Genomic DNA, 16424 nt, shown 5'->3' with positions numbered 1-16424 from the left:
TTTGGAACTGACTGGATTTTCAACACGACAATTGACATGCCATTTCATTTCCACTTTGGTTAAACGTGTGTGTGTGTGAGGGGGGGGGGGGGGGTTTCGATGTAATTAGGCCTTTGAACCTAATGGCTTTTCAACAAAAGAGATATGTGTAGTAGACAGCTTAGCACTTACACGCCTTTTCACTTTTCATTTCTACTTCACTTCACCTCTGAGTAGCTGCGCATCATTCATTATCAATTATCGCACAAGAACTTTCGATCTTATTTTAGCTTTGCTAAAAGACGTCTAAAAGAAAGCACTACACGTTGGAGTTTAAAATCAAAATACTACGTGAAGTTGATGAAAAAAAAGTTGATCAAGACGGAGATATAATGTAAAATACACGGCATCCCGAACTCAACTCTTTCAACAATTTTGATTTGAAAACGAAAACCCCCGAAAATATTTTTAAAACACACCCAAATAATAAAAAAAATGTTAATGGTCACGAAGACGGCATTTATTCAACAACTCCATTAACGGGAAACACATGATGCGATTAAATGAGCAAATTCCTTAAATAGTTACTACCCTTGAAAAACATTGCAAAACGGGAACTTGCTTTAAACCAAAATGTCTTTAAACCGAAATGGTTTAGAAGGTCCCCAAAATTTCGGTTTAAAGTAATTCTACTGTATATATATATATATATACCGAGCGTCAATATAAACTGGCCAGAACTTAACTGCCTAGAGCATCATAACAAATTCACATTTTAAAATGCTGACATTAATGTGAAAGCCAAAAACATTCTACACTTAATGTCTCAAGATCTACAAGATTAACAAACGTTTTCATAAATTCATCAAAGCTACAAAAGAGAGCAAAAAAAAAAAGGACATTGCTTGGATTAAAGGCGTCGATTTCTACGGGCATTCCATTGTGCACTGTACATCTCTTTTAGGAAGAAAATATGACACAAAGCAGGATACATAATGAAAATAGACAGAACACATTTTATTCCAGTTGATCCAGCAAGCAACTTACAGAACTACGTATGTTTCCCTAAAATTGCAATAAAGATGTGAACGGAAGGAATTTATAGCAAACACAAATGGCAGATAATAATCTATTATCTGTTTAATTAAGCATTTTGCATGAGTGAATATTTTTGTGTTAGTTTCTAAAGGTTTTACAGCACTTGCAACAAGGAAGAAAACAACAAGTAAAAGCACTCAAGAAAAAGTAAGACAAAGAGAAATTGTTCATAAAGGGAACAGAAGTATATTCCAAGAGCACACCATCAATGTATTTAGTTTGAGATCACCTAAACATCTCATTCAGACACCAGCCCAGGTTCCCACTAAAAGGAACACAGTCAAAAGTTTACAAGATATGTTCAAAACATAAAATACAATAATAATAATAATAATAATAATAATAATAATGATGATGATGATAATGATGATGATAATAATCTCATCTCATGTAGTTCCATATCTGAAGCAGACGTCAGAGGTCATCTTCCGCCAAGCTGATCTATCTCTTGCCAATTCTATTAAAGCAGCGCCACCTTTCTCAGCTTCATCTGTCCAAGTTCTTATCCCTTTCAAATACGTTATTCTTTGTCTTCCTCTTATTCTTTTTCCATTCATCTTTCCAGTCAAGGCGAGTATTTCCAAACCAGGGTGGCGGATAATGTGTCCTAAAAATTCCATTTGGCGTTTGATGATTTTTGTTATCAGTGATCTTTTTCTGTTTGCCATTTCTAAAATTTCCTCATTTCTTTCCCTTTCCATCCATGACACCCTCATCATTCTTCTGTAAAACCACATTTCCACTGCCTCCAGTCTTTTAACCATGGTCTTGTTTATGGTCCAGCTCTCACAACCATATAGCAGCACAGACAGTACATAGCAATCCAGGACTTTGATTTTTGTTTTCATGCTAATATTCCTGTTTTTCATAATTGTATGCAGCTGGTTGAATGCATTCTTCGCCATACCTATTCTTTTCTTTATTTCACAATCTGATTTTCCATTGGATGTTACATTGAAGCCTAAATATTTGAAACATTCAACTTGTTGTATTGTTTGTCCTCTGCTTGTTATTACACAGGCTGGTGGGTTATTATTTTTAGATACCGTCATACATTCTGTTTTAGATATATTCAGTTCCAGTCCCATATTTTCACTACTCCTGACTACAACATCCAGTAATTCTTGTAGTTCATGTTCAGATTCTGCCAGTAGAACCGTATCATCTGCATACCTCAGATTTGTTACATTCTTTCCTCCAATACACACCCCCTTCTTATGTTCGATATCTCTTAATATCATTTCACTATAGAGGTTGAATAAATCTGGAGACAAAACACACCCCTGCCTAACTCCTCTTCTAATATGATAATAATAATAATAATAATAATGATAATAATAATAATGTCATTTATTTAAATAGCGCTGGTACCATACAATATAACTCTAGCCGCACAATATGCATGGCATGCAATATATAAAATATATTATCAACAACATGTAAAAGATGAGAATATGGAATTATTATAAAAATGTAAATTAGGGTAAGTATGTTGAGGTGACACTATAAACATAATGTAATTAAACCTGTGGTATATTATGAAGATTACTTATCCATTGTTTTTCAACTTCAATCTATTTTTAAAAAAATAAAAATAAATAAATGCTCAATTGGTTCTTTCTATATACCATCTAAATATAACAGAAAGAGATGACTTTTTACTACTAGCAGAGAATTCCAAACTGCTGGAGCTATGCAATATAAGGTTCTGTCTTTTAATTTTGTGTTCCTCCTTTTTGTGGTGCGCAAAAGATGCTGATCACACGATCTTAAATTACGAGATGGTATGTAATCATTAATAAAATCCTTCAGATAAAAAGGTGAGCAATCGTCTTTAGAGTTAAAACATAGCGTTGCAATATTACAATCAAAACATGACAGAGAGATGATTTACAAGGGAAAAAAATTTCTCCCAAAACTAATACTATACATTTAACCATTTCCACCATCAGCCAAGAACTTTGGAAATGGCCAGGCCAAACCGAGTAATCCCATTCCAAGACAAAGACAGAAAGCAACTCAGAAAACGGATATAGGGGGGTAGAAGACACAGCAAATGATCTACTACCCACCATAGGAGGTTAGAGGACCCCTATCAGTGAATATTTTTCTTGCTTCCTGACTACCAGGGATTTTAAGGAAACCACTTCAACGTTATCATTACCTGTTCCTTTGAAGGCCCACCCTTCTTGAACATTCCAAACAAAAAAATGTGGGGAAACTGGAAAAAGACAATGGTGGAAATTGGTTTGAGTATTTGATAAATACAAGTTGTTTCCATAATCACATTCCATTGCATGATGATGAAAACTAAAATAATAATAATGATGATAATCACATAATGTTTTTCAATATATATTTTAATAGTGATTTTATGTAAGAGTATTTCGCCATATTTGCAATATGCTAGATGTACTCACTGCGTGGCATTTTCCCCTCTGAGTGGTATTTCAGTGCTAGGTCAACCTGACCCCATTAGTGGGGTCAGCCCATGGGTGTAACAGGTAGCGGTCAGGGGGAATCTGTGATGCCGCTGATGGTAATTAATTGTTGCAATATTTCATGGTATTGCTCAGTTGCTAACACAAATATGAAAATTGTTCCCTCACCACAAGCAAAGCAAAGGTTTCTTTCATCATATGCCGTGGTTGATAATAATGTATCCTCTTAAGACTGCTCATAAGAGAGGTGTCAATTTAGTGGTTTTTGAGCTATCAATGAAATTAATTTGTTGTAATTTGCATATCAATAATTTAATTCCCAGCGGCAGAAAATGATTGAAACAAGCATCATTATAAAGTAAAATTGATGATCTTGACACATGCCAAGTTTTGTTGTCCGGGCAGTAAAACCTTAAAAGATATGAATTTTTTATTGTAAATTTCATATTTGGCATGACTTGGTGAGATCCTTATTTTCTCTCCCATAGTATTCATGCCATGATTTATGTCCAAATATCAGTTTAGGAATAAAATATAAACCATTAGACGAAAATAATACTAATATTATTTTTTAAGCATTTAACTGATTTAAATATTATGAGTTTTGGGCACATTTGAAAGCCAGCTTTTTAATGGCTTGATAACTTTTTTCTATACTTAAATCCCTTACGATTCAAGTCAAATTTGTTGTTTTTTTATGACTGTTAGGCATTATAGTTTGAAGATGTATACGGTACTGCTTTTGTGTGGTTGTCTCAGGAAATGCCGACTTTATAGTGTCATATAGGTGTCAATGTTTAGGGTATTTTTGCATGTTGAATAAGTAATATAATGTAAGGTCAAGTTCTCCTTTTGTGCATAAGTGAATGTGTTAACTTTTTATAGACTGAAGCGTCCAGATGTATATGGCAGTGATTTCCCAAAAATTAAATAAATGATCTGCTGTGGTATGCCTGTGGTGTTGTACTGATTTGACTCTGATTGTTATTCAGTTGTTTTATCTCTAAATTTGACTGACTGGAGTTCAATGGTATATCAGATGACTTTATAAGACAATGACTAAATGTGTATTCTTGAAGGAAAGGAGATGATTCTATATAACCTGTATCGACAGTGTGTTCGTTTTGAATGTGGTTGGTCAATAAGGAGAAAAAGGTTACTACTTGGAATAAACTATATGCCCTCATAATTTTGAATCCTCTTTTGTCCACATACTATGTCCGTCTGTTTGAGCAAATCATCTAATTTAACAGTACCAGTGGTTAGTGTTAGTTGTAATTGATGATTGTTACTGCAATATTTGTAGCATGTCCAGTAACCTTGTTGGGTGATTGATTTTTTTCTTGTATAGAAGTCATACTTTATAGGCAGATTGATAGTAAATTGAGAAATTGAAATCATACACAATATTGGTTTTTAGTCTTTACTGGACAATAAAATATTATCTTTATGAGTTATTTTACCACATAAAGACATAAATCATACCAGTTTACTGTTATGATCAACCCAACTGTTTGAGAGGAACGGAATTGGTAAAAACAATATACAGAACTTACTAAACCATGAATAAATCAAGAAAATCAACTGCCAATATGATAATATTGCACAGGAACATAGATGCATATATGTACTTTTGATATTTATTAAAATTCTTGAGATACTGCCGCTGAGTTTTGAATAACAAATTTTTTATTTAAGTGCACCATAATTTACAAGCACTTAAAATTAGATTAACAATTGTGATATTCAAAGAAAACTATTAACCACAAGAATGTCAAATGTTCACTGATGTTTAGAAAGACAACTGATTTTTCAAATCAAAATAATGAAGTGAAACGAGTCTGTTATTGTTTTCCCGCTATACCGACATATTATAAGACCATAAATATCCATAATTGCCCCCATTGGACACGGCACTGCCTGATACCAGTTGAACTCCAATGACCTCATGCAGGTAGCGAGCAGGAAGGGTTATTGGTCCCTTGGGAGTTCCAACTGAAATAGCGCTGATTCCACGCAGTACTGCAAAGTTAAACATTTTAATAAGGTACCAGTACTACATTTTCAACAACTCATCGACATTGAAATGAGAACATAAAAAAAAATGCCAATGAAACATGCATCCAGACTAGAAATACAAAATCTTAATCTAAACATTCATTATTTGACAATTTTAAGAGATAGAAAAAGAAAAGAAGAAAAGTTGATGCTATTGATGATTAACAACTGTTTCAAGGAGTAACAGTACCAGCCATAGTACTGTTTCCTACTCACCTTCATCAGAAGACTTCTTCCCAAAGAAAACTGGGACATGATGCCAAAGACAATCAGCAATAGCAAGACACCAATCAGATGCAGGAAACTGTCTACAGAAATGTATGCTTTGTATTTAAACTAGAAAGAAATAGAAATAGAAAAATTTAGAGTACATTTGAGCCCATGAATAAAAATATCTAAATCCCTACAGGATCTATATAAAAATAACATCCTTTTACAAACGCCTATGAAATATACTAGTTCCTAGAAATATCAAGTAGCGATTTACACAAAATAAGACAAATCACGGGTCTGACGTTCATTCAGTTCAAGTAGCATGGATCAACTGTAAAAAATATTTCCTGCTCTTAGATGAACGTAGGATGCATTCTGTTAAAGTTAAATGAAATTCAGGTAATCAATCACCATTAAATAGATATGGTTATTACCTTTTAGATAGGACACTAGTCTATCGCAAAGTACTTTCCATCAAATCAAACAGACTCAGCTACCTTATCACAACTGGGTGGACAGGGGGGCACGGCACCTAAAATCATGCTGAAACTGAACATTTAGCAAAAAGCCCCGGTTTCTGTGATCTAGCCTGAACGAAGGTACCACTTGCTGATTACAAGAGATAAAGCTGTCACTGAGTAATTAGTTACCGCTGCAGGCGATTGAGTAAGGGGAGATCACTGAGTAGCAAAATTATGCATAAAACATGCATTTTAAAATTATTCTGTGACTAAATGTTCAAATTATGAGTCCGTTTTTTCTTCAGTTTACTTAAAGATCCATCTTTTTTCTTTTAAACTGCCTTTAAATGAAGAAATTTCATTTAGAAATAAATTATTACGGTATGACATAAAAAAGGCACCTAAAATTTAGAATTTTACCAAAAGTACATTGAATAAAATATTAATTGTATTAAAATGTCACTGTACAGATTTGATTTTTTTACATTATATGATAATTAACATGTTCTATTTTATCATAGTGAAAACAGAATTGCCATTTAAGCGACGGTTATTGAGTTATGGTAATTTGAAGTGAAATCAGCTAAAATCCTTGAAAGTGAAAGAATGTTTTGTTACTGAGTTCCTGACAAAACTATTAATTTGAATTATGTCTTTATATTGTTATGTGTAATCCGTAGCAGTCTATTAAAACCATAAATATCATAAAGCCAATGTTTATCACGGGTTCTCTATCATTTAAAGGACACCAACAATTGCTTCTTAATCTTTATTTAGGACTGTGGTATATATCTCAAGTAATAGCTGATCAAAGAATACCAGCTATCAAATCCTGCTCTTTGGACAAAATAATTTTAAAAAACCATCAGCGATAAATATTGGTACTTATAATTGTAAGCTTAATACTCTGTCTTTATCCAAGTAAATAATAGTCGAATTCCCCAGTGATATTTCCACTCGTTGTCCTGTTGACATTTTTCTATACTATTTGCATTATCGGTGATGTGGAGATTATTTCTGGCCCAAACCCTCAAACCCTGCATCACTGATAGACTTGTGTCCGATCCAGACGGTAACTAGTGATTTTTATCGTAATACTACAGAAACAAGGATAAACTCCGACTCATGGACTTAGTGGGTCTTAGTGACTACTGTTCGTCTTTGTAAATCATAAGAAACTCGAATCTCTCGGGTGGAAAGAATGTAAAATGTAAAACGCCTTCAAAGACAAGCATTGCATCATACTGACCAACACTAACACGAGGGATGATTTTAAAAAAGAAGCAAAAGATTATATTTAACAGTAATCTTTATAATGTTCGGTGGATTATGGGATAGACTATAGAATCCGTTCATCAGTAACAATGTTTATTTATAATCAAATAAACATTGAATTTTCAATACAGCCAAAACTGCAATATCGGACGACATTGCTGGTCGAAAGCATTATTAAGTCAGTCATGCCACTATACTTTGCACTGTGTTAAGAAAGAGTATTAAAAAGCAACTCTCTTAACAAATTATTTTGGATTCAATGATCATTTACTATTGATATGAAATAACACTACACTCCGCTATACTAGCCTACTTGCACTGGTAGGCTCGTGAAAAATGGATATTATTCAACTTTAAAAGCATGTAACTTGGCTTTGGTGACTTAAATGAGCAAGATATTTATAGCACTATAATTTGCATTCTCTTGTCTTTCTTTTAAGCCAAAAAAATTGTTTGGTCTACGGTGACATTATTTACTTCACTTAACAAAACCTAACTTTTTACGGCGCAAAGGATTGTTATAAGTTTGGTATCATAATAAAATGTAATTTTATCTCGTTTTGTTCCCACCTAAAACAATTCATTAACACAACATAATCTTAAAGTGTGCTTGATTAAAGACATCAATAGAATTGGCATATCGTTGAAAAGAAAATGGTCAGTCAGAAGTGCTCATACAGGTAGAACAATGAGGTCAGTCAGGGGTCAGATAGTCGTCGAGGATGGAGATTTAATGACTTTGGATTTTCAGCTAAATGTTCGTCCGTTCAGTGCCATGGGGGTCAGAAAAAAATCTCACTGCACCCGGAATTGATATCGGTCCCTTTGCTTGTGAAGCAAGTTCTCTACCAACTGAGCTATCCAGGTCCCCACTGGTAGATGAAGTTATATAAAATATAATCTAGGCAGTCGGGGTCATTTCAAACGGTCACAGTCTGGCAAACGAATACACTCAAATGTTTGAAAAATACACAGTAGTAAGTAATAATTCCGTACAGAATGGAGAGAAACTCTCCAATAAAAAAAATCATGTCCCACAAAAAGAAACATCTGATTGTTTCCCTCTAAGCATTTTTCTTTTCAGGAATAATTTTGGGTTTAAGCAAAGACACTTCTCTCAATATTCATTCTAGAAATATCGACAAAAGACAACCTCTAAAACATAAAAAGGAGTCAAGTTAATAAGTATCTTTAATATGACAATTGTTAGAGCAAATAAAAAGTCATTGCAAAATTAAAGCTCTACCGGTTTGTCAAGTCTGTTGGTTGTAAGAAGGTCCCTCATGGTACGAGTAGTAGCAGAATCATCCATGAATGGAATACACCACTTGTTGATTTCTTTGCTGAAGAATACTGGAAACCTTTTTATTAGAGATAAGATAAAATCTAAATAATACCAACAAAAAAACCCCCCAAAAAAACCCAAAAAAAAACAAATCCCTTAACCCCAGATGAAGCTTTAAGGTTAGATTTTTATCAATTAAATAATAAAGTGAAAATAAATCAAACAAACTTTTCCGGGACTTGATCTCTTATTTCAGCATAGCCTTTATCTTTTAAAGCAGAAGGGCTGAAAACCAGGAGAAACAAAAAGGGACATTGCAGATTTCAGATTACTTTAGCTGTCTATTTATGTGATCTGTTCATTCACCAGTACAAATGGCTATTAGCAAAAAAATCCATTTTTGATAGAGTGAGTTAGGTCCTCCCCGTGTGGTGTCCGGGGTCCCTCAACAGAGAGGGTCAAGAATAGCCCAACGCCAAGCCAGGGTGTCGTAAAAGGCGAATAATGGTGTGTGATTCCCCCATCTTTGAGTCACCTGGTCCTCCAGGTTGGGGTTTGGCAAAGGGTTTACACCCCTTTCTGTTAAACTCAAACCGTTACAGAAACGCAGACGGACAAACCAAATCCTTTTTTTAGCTTGGGTGACCAATATACAGAGAAGTGGTAAGACGTGGAATGAGATAAAAAAGTTAGCTCAGGATAGAGAAGGATGGAAACTGTTTGTCTGTGACCTATACCCTGACCCAGGGTGAAAAAGGCAATGATGATGAGTTAGGTCCATTGAAAATCAATTCTTTATAGTTTTGGTTGTGCAGATCTGATGAAAGTCAGAGTAGTATAGATATAAACTTTATTGGATTTAAAGAATTAGGTTATGATATAATTGAGAAAAAAATTACTACTTTTTGAATTGCTTTGGTTGAAAGGATGATTCAGTTTGACAACAATCACAAAACTCTGGCCCAAGCATTGTTTCTTGGGTAAAACACTTTACAGATATAACTCAGTCGACATGTGTAAATAAAAATAGTTAGGAAAACTGAATGTGCTCTGGGTGCATCGCATACCCTCAGCAGGTTCCATGACAAGAGTTTCGATTGAGGTTCAAAGAATTTTGAAAATAATGCTTTGAAAGGGTGGGTCATAAAAAATTATATATCCTGTGAGTAGTTTTTCAAAAACTAACAGACAATAACTAGGAGTTATCTTTTTTAATTGAGGAAAACAAGTCTTGACAATGTAGTGGTTGAAATAGATGTAGACATGAAAGCAATAAACTTAAAACATACATGGAATATCTCACCATGGACCATATGTATACATCAGCGCTCTTAAAAGGTGACAAACAGTGAGAATTTTTGGCAGCAGTTCCCCCACCCTCCCCAAGATGTGGAAAGTGTGGATTTCCGTAAAAACACAGATAAATGGAAGCACTAAATGTTCACCTAGATACAGGCAATGACAAGTTTTGAAAGGGTATCGGTTTGTTTTTTTAAACGGTGCATAGCAGTTAGATGCTTAGTGATGAATGCAAATAGAATATTTCAAAGGCAATGTGCTTACCATGTCATTGAAAATTTCAACAAAATTTAAAGAAGTAAATACAAATTCCATCTTGAGATCTTCCATTAATTTGAAAAGTCATGAATTGCTATCGAATGTACTCATGACCATGTGAAAAAATAAGTTGGTTTTTGATAATCAAGCCTTGGAATAAATAGCATGATTTGGGGAGGGTTAGGCTGTTGTTTTTTTGGGGATTTTTTTTGGTTGTATTTCCTGTAATAAAAAAAGTACACAACAACAACAACAAAGAACAAAAAATACCGGATTTATTACTTATGGCCTGCTGGGAAAAGGTATCCCAAACTAAAATTTCAACTGCAGAAAACTGCTGTTATTTTGAATTGAACAAATACAGATTGTCAAACCATGAACAACAGTCTTTAAATGATTAAAATCGGACAACAAATAAAAAAGTTACGAATTTTTTATTTATTTAATAACTTGTAATTTTCGTACACCAACAGAACATGCTACCAAACAGCAAGTTTAAGGTGCATCAAAACAAACAAAATAATAACAAAATTGAATAATTTGCAAGCAATCGCAAGCCATGGACATAGATAATAAGAAAAATACTCAAACAAATATTCACCTAGTATAATTCAGTTACTATACAGCATCAAAATCAAGAAAAAACATGACCCGCGTGAAAATAATTTCACCGAAATCGCCAGATGTACCATCTTCGGCACTTTGCAGACTCGTCAGTAATCTAAATTAAGGCATGAAACTTATCTGAGCCTTAGAACTGGCACCAGACAGTAAGCCCAATTTTTTTCAGAGAGATAGAGGCAATAATTACTGAGATTTTACGTCTCAAAATTCGAAAAAAGGCCGAAATCGCCAAAGGAAGACATTTTGAGAAATAAACAGTGTTTCCGCTACAAAAAATTTAAATGATGAGATATGGCTATGAAACTTCACATACAAATGATTTGAGGGATGGGGAATCCAAATTTTATGTCCTTTTCACAATAAGAATGACAAAAACAGAGTTATGAGAAGAAATCAAGATTTAAGCTCTCGAAAATCAACAGAAATATATGTCAAAAAAGGGGGAAAAGTCAAAAATTCATACCACGACCTAACACAATAATGGAAGTTAATGCTGCACCTACTGGTGGCGCACAGTCGATCAAATAAAATAAATAAATAAAAACATTAGACAAAAAAGTCAGTACACAAAAGCATACAATATCCAATGCAACCCACGAACATGAAAATTTATACCTATCCATAAGTACATATTTTGAGACACCTCAACAATCAACCCAAAATTCAACGCCCTGTCCTAACACATTTTAGTTTATATAACTAAGGCAACGGTATAAGGACACGCTTTAATGCATATAAATGCACAGACACCGGGCAAACCTATCTTAGCGCTCTTGTTACTCATCATGTTGAGCGTCAGCAAGATGGCTTTCTATTATTTCAACATTTTTAACACGCCTGAGTGTACTTAAACACTTTAATATGTTTTTTTACCCGGAAGTTCATATTCATACAGGGAGTCCAATATAATATCTAATAACAGATTATACATACGCGGACTCTGGAAGCTGATCATATCCACATAGCCTATAAATGATAAAGATTAATTTAAACACGGACTATAATATTGCTATTATGGTCTAATAGCCCAACATCAGTATGAGTATAAGGGTTATCATTGGCTCTCCACTATACACATTTTAAATGCATCTATAAAATGTTTAAATAGAAATAGACATTATATTGGACTCCCTTATTGTATGAATACGAACTTCCAGGTAAAAAAAACATATTAAAGTGTTTAAGTACACTCAGACGTGTTAAAAATGTTGAAATAATAGAAAGCCATCTTGCTTGACGCTAAACATGATGAGTAAATAAAACATATGTAATAATCAGAAAAGCTACATGATAGGTACATAATTATGAGAAACAACAATTGTTTAAACAAAGCATGTCACTGATCAAATGTAAAGTGATGGAAATAGATACATAATTTCATTAATCAATATAATGTAAATGTTGCTACTCGAAGCGATAAATAATGTGAAATTGAATGTAAGCTTCAATTTAATTATAAAAACAGATAGAAGAATGGATGTTTCGTGTTTCCCCTTTACCAACAAACGCATTCAACTTAACGGCACTACCACATCATCTATACTGTTTGGTTCATCCTGTTTGTTGACAAAGGAGAAACCTGAAACGTCCATTCTATCTGGTTTTGTAATTAAACTGAAGCTTGAATTTAATCTCATAGTGTTATTCAATCAACATCAGAATCTGAAACCCTTCTTCGTTTGACAGCAGTTGACAAAAAGATGCTTCTGCCTCATCATCAGTAATCATCCTTAACAAATAAATTTCTCAAAAATAACATCAATCTTTTTGACATAAGAGAGGAATGACCCATAAGGAATTTTACTTTTCATCAACTCCCAGTATGGCCCAGTGATAGATTAAACAGTGAAATAGCAGCAACTAAAGAAATTACCCTACTATCCCTCAAATCTGCAACAATACTTTGAAGCTTTAAATTGTCACCTGAAACTTCATTTTCTAGAAAATCAAGAACATGTTTATGATGGTACAAAAGAGCATGAGCATTTTCAAATATATTATTGAAACGATTACTTCTAAAACTGCAAAACTGAGACTTAATATTATTAGCTTCAGAATAATTTAGCCATTCTTCCCTTGCCCCATTTTTCTCATCCCCCCCCCGAGGTCCCAATACTTCTGCAGTTAGTCTTATAGCACGTAAGGCTGCACTTTCTTTAACAATACTAGACTGAAAATGATTAAACTTTTGCAGGCATGCTTAAATTATATCATAAAAAGAGCCATAAACACGTCTTTTACTTGTCTATGTCACTCAGTCACTTGTAACTACAAACCCAAATAAACTCAACCATACATGTTAACAATAAAATCTACTGGCAACCATCATGAACTTATATGAATCTGAAAGCTCCATAGCGGGACCTTGTGTTTTACAACAAAAAATCAAATCATAAGCTGGTTTAGCCTCACTGTACTGATAATATTAGCGCAGTAAAAAACATCAAAAACAACCAAAATATTTATCAAAAAAATATAATGGTGGCCTGTGACAACGAAAACAGATGTGTCATATATTCATAGAAACCTTACCTCAGACACTGTCGTTTTGGCTTCAAAGCGCAGATGATAAAGCTGGACAAACAGGTGTCACTTGCACAGGTGGGAGTGCAGGTCTACGACCTTTCTCCCTTCATCAAAAATGAAGCCCTGAGACGACTCATTTGTTCGTCATCTGAAAATGGAGAATTAAAATGTTCAAACTTATTTGAGATGTGATAATAATAAATAGTTTCTATACACCGCCTTACCCCGTATTTCAACAAGCTCAACGCGCTAAATGATTACTCATTACCATCAACACTATCTATCAAAACTCAACTGTCAAATTCAAATAGGCAGGATTCAAGAATTTAATATAAATCTAAAACTTATATTATAAACAAGCAACCATCACCAAGTCAATCCCATAGCATCAAATAAAAACAAGCCTTTCTACCAAGTAGTCTATACAGTAAAAGGTTAAAAGTTAAATTTAAACTGGAGTTTGAGTCACTATATTATAATAGTAATAGTTCCATCAATCATGGCATGGGTGAAACTGGATCTTTAAAAAACGATTGAAAAACAAACAAGTTGGATACTACTCATTGATGACACCTGATGAAGAATGGAGCAATCCTGTTAAGATTATTATTATAAGATCAAACAATGTGCACCAGATTTCGTCCCAATTGTCAATAATTTCTTAATGAATGAGCTTGACTTAATCTAAATTTCAGAAAATTGAGAAACAACTAGACTTAGACGTCGATAGTGTGATACTTTCCATTTCCTAGTACTAGTAGGACTCACAATCACAAGCACAAGTCTAGCAGTCAGGACGGACACTGACACGACCAGTTTCTATTATTTTATTTTTCATCTAGAAGTATCAGTGATAATGACACGTTCATTCTTAGCGATCGGTGGGCTCCGATAATAATCATAATCATGATAATAATAATAATAATAATAATAATAATAATAATAATAATAATAATAATAATAATAATAATAATAGCCTTCATGAATGAACACGAATACAAACATTATCCATTAATTCAGAAAAGTTAGTGGAGTGGAGCAAACAGTATCGTGATAAGATTAAGACAAGATAGAGAAAAGCTTCGATCTACTCAAACACCGATCATAATAAAATAAAAAACAATAAGATTTACTTACTGTCACAGTAAAGATTGTTCACAATTATCTTATTAAATTTTATTTTATTAAGAACTGAATTCATCTCACTCCAGTTATATATCGGTAGGCTTAGATAAACTTTACCTCCTAATATTAGATCGTCTTTCCTTTTATAGCCTTCCCTCGAATTAATTTCTAATTAGTGAATACTATTCGTTCTACATTCTGTCAAGTAGCCACTTATTATAAAAGCTGATAGGTCTAACACTCTACACTCACTTTCTCTCCACAAGCTATGCCGGACGGCCAGTCACTCTATTCCTATATATATATTGTAAGATTTTTATCTTTTGGGACTTTGTAGATATTATATCTACACCATTAAGACGCCGGAGCTTTTAACTTTGATTGTATAATCTTCAAGGATCAAACCCAAGCCCGCTGTACTACACTATAACCTCTTACCAATTGCCTGGAAGCGGAATTTTACGAGTCCAATCCTATTATCAGAGGAATAGATCATCCAAGCCCATCAACTGCCTGGAAACGTAAACTTACGAACCTGACATATTATCATAAGTTACGTAAAATATTCATATCTCTATTTGTAACTGCCACGATCACTGTTTATCTCTTTTAATTAAATTTCATCATTATTTTTATTTCATTGTAAACAAATCGTTAATTGTTTTTCATTTATAGTAACTAGTAAATTCTGGGGCCTCATTCTACATAGATCTTTATGCATAGTCGAGTAGCTCTTTACTCACTTGAGACCATGACATTTTGGAGGGGACACATATAAAGAATTGAATTTATTTAGTTACTTATAGCTATTTCATCTAACTTTAAAGTTTAAATTGTAAAACTCTTAATTGCCCCACTTGATCATATTTTAATTGAACTCCCTATTTACAGGTTTATTTTTTTTTTCTTTTTCATTTCTTCATTTAAATGGAATAGCAATTTATCCATTCATTCTTTCATTCAAATTGAATAGCATTTTATTGATTCATTCCGTCATTCATTTATTCATTTATAAATTATTCATTCATTCATTGTTCATTCATTTACTCATTCATTCATTCATTCACCCATTCATTCGTTTATTCACTCATTTATCCAATCATTCATACATTTATTCCTCCCTTCATTCTTTCATTCATACATTATCCATTCATTCATTCATCTATTCACTCAGTTTTTCATTCATTCATTCATTCCTTGTCCACTTTGTTATTATATCACTCATTTCATTTTGTTGTTTGCCTCATTCATGAATTGTTTTCAATATGTTTACATTCCATAACGATTCATTCACCTGTCATCCAATCACTCAGTGTTGTGAACACATTTTGTAACTATTGTAAATCTTACGATATTTTATTGTTTTGTATTTCAGACATCACTGTTAAACACTCTTCAATGCCTAATTACAATTGTTGAACAACCATTGAACAAGAGAGAGGTCCCAGCCACGAACTGAGTTGGTAAATATATCCTTCATTATTCTCTTTTACATGAGTTGGGCATCACATAGTAACTATAGACATCGTGATTTGTTTTGCATAGTGATTTGTTTTAAATGCATTTTTGGCATATTACTGTTACCGAAAACCACTTATATATTATGTTCTGAAAAGTGAGTCTTTAAAAACTAAATAATAATAAAAGGAGTCTACTAGCCGTCGTGTTATATTTAGTGATAGATAACTTGGGATTATTTTGGCATCCTATTATTGTTATCACACTCTAGTATATTAGCGTCATTGCGCATAATTGTACACAAACTAACGACGAGTCACACAC

The 16424-nt window shown here is 33.4% G+C and overlaps 1 protein-coding gene across 6 annotated transcripts in view; it reads right to left on the bottom strand.

Annotated features, from left to right (window-relative positions):
• Positions 1 to 16424, bottom strand: part of LOC144972795 (saccharopine dehydrogenase-like oxidoreductase) — a 50474-nt gene that overhangs the window by 4745 nt on the left and 29305 nt on the right. For 5 of the 6 annotated variants that reach the window (XR_013645433.1, XM_078914468.1, XM_078914445.1 and 2 more), the window contains exons 8-10: positions 8772 to 8886; positions 5793 to 5912; positions 3242 to 3298 (exon numbers count right to left, since the gene is read on the bottom strand). Coding sequence is in view for 5 of the 6 variants with exons in the window: in XM_078914468.1 (XP_078770594.1) it covers positions 3242 to 3298; positions 5793 to 5912; positions 8772 to 8886 (292 nt within the window). In the remaining variant the exon portion in view is untranslated. The remainder of the gene's footprint in view (positions 1 to 3241; positions 3299 to 5792; positions 5913 to 8771; positions 8887 to 16424) is intronic. The other variant, XM_078914481.1, reaches the window with a different exon arrangement.

Source organism: Berghia stephanieae, chromosome 1 (assembly GCF_034508935.2).
Source record: "Berghia stephanieae isolate SIO BIC M18660-M18661 chromosome 1, UCSD_Bste_1.3, whole genome shotgun sequence".
Lineage (NCBI taxonomy): Eukaryota > Metazoa > Mollusca > Gastropoda > Nudibranchia > Aeolidiidae > Berghia > Berghia stephanieae.
Note: the sequence above shows the minus strand (reverse complement) of the source record. Positions and strands in the feature narration are given on the sequence as shown.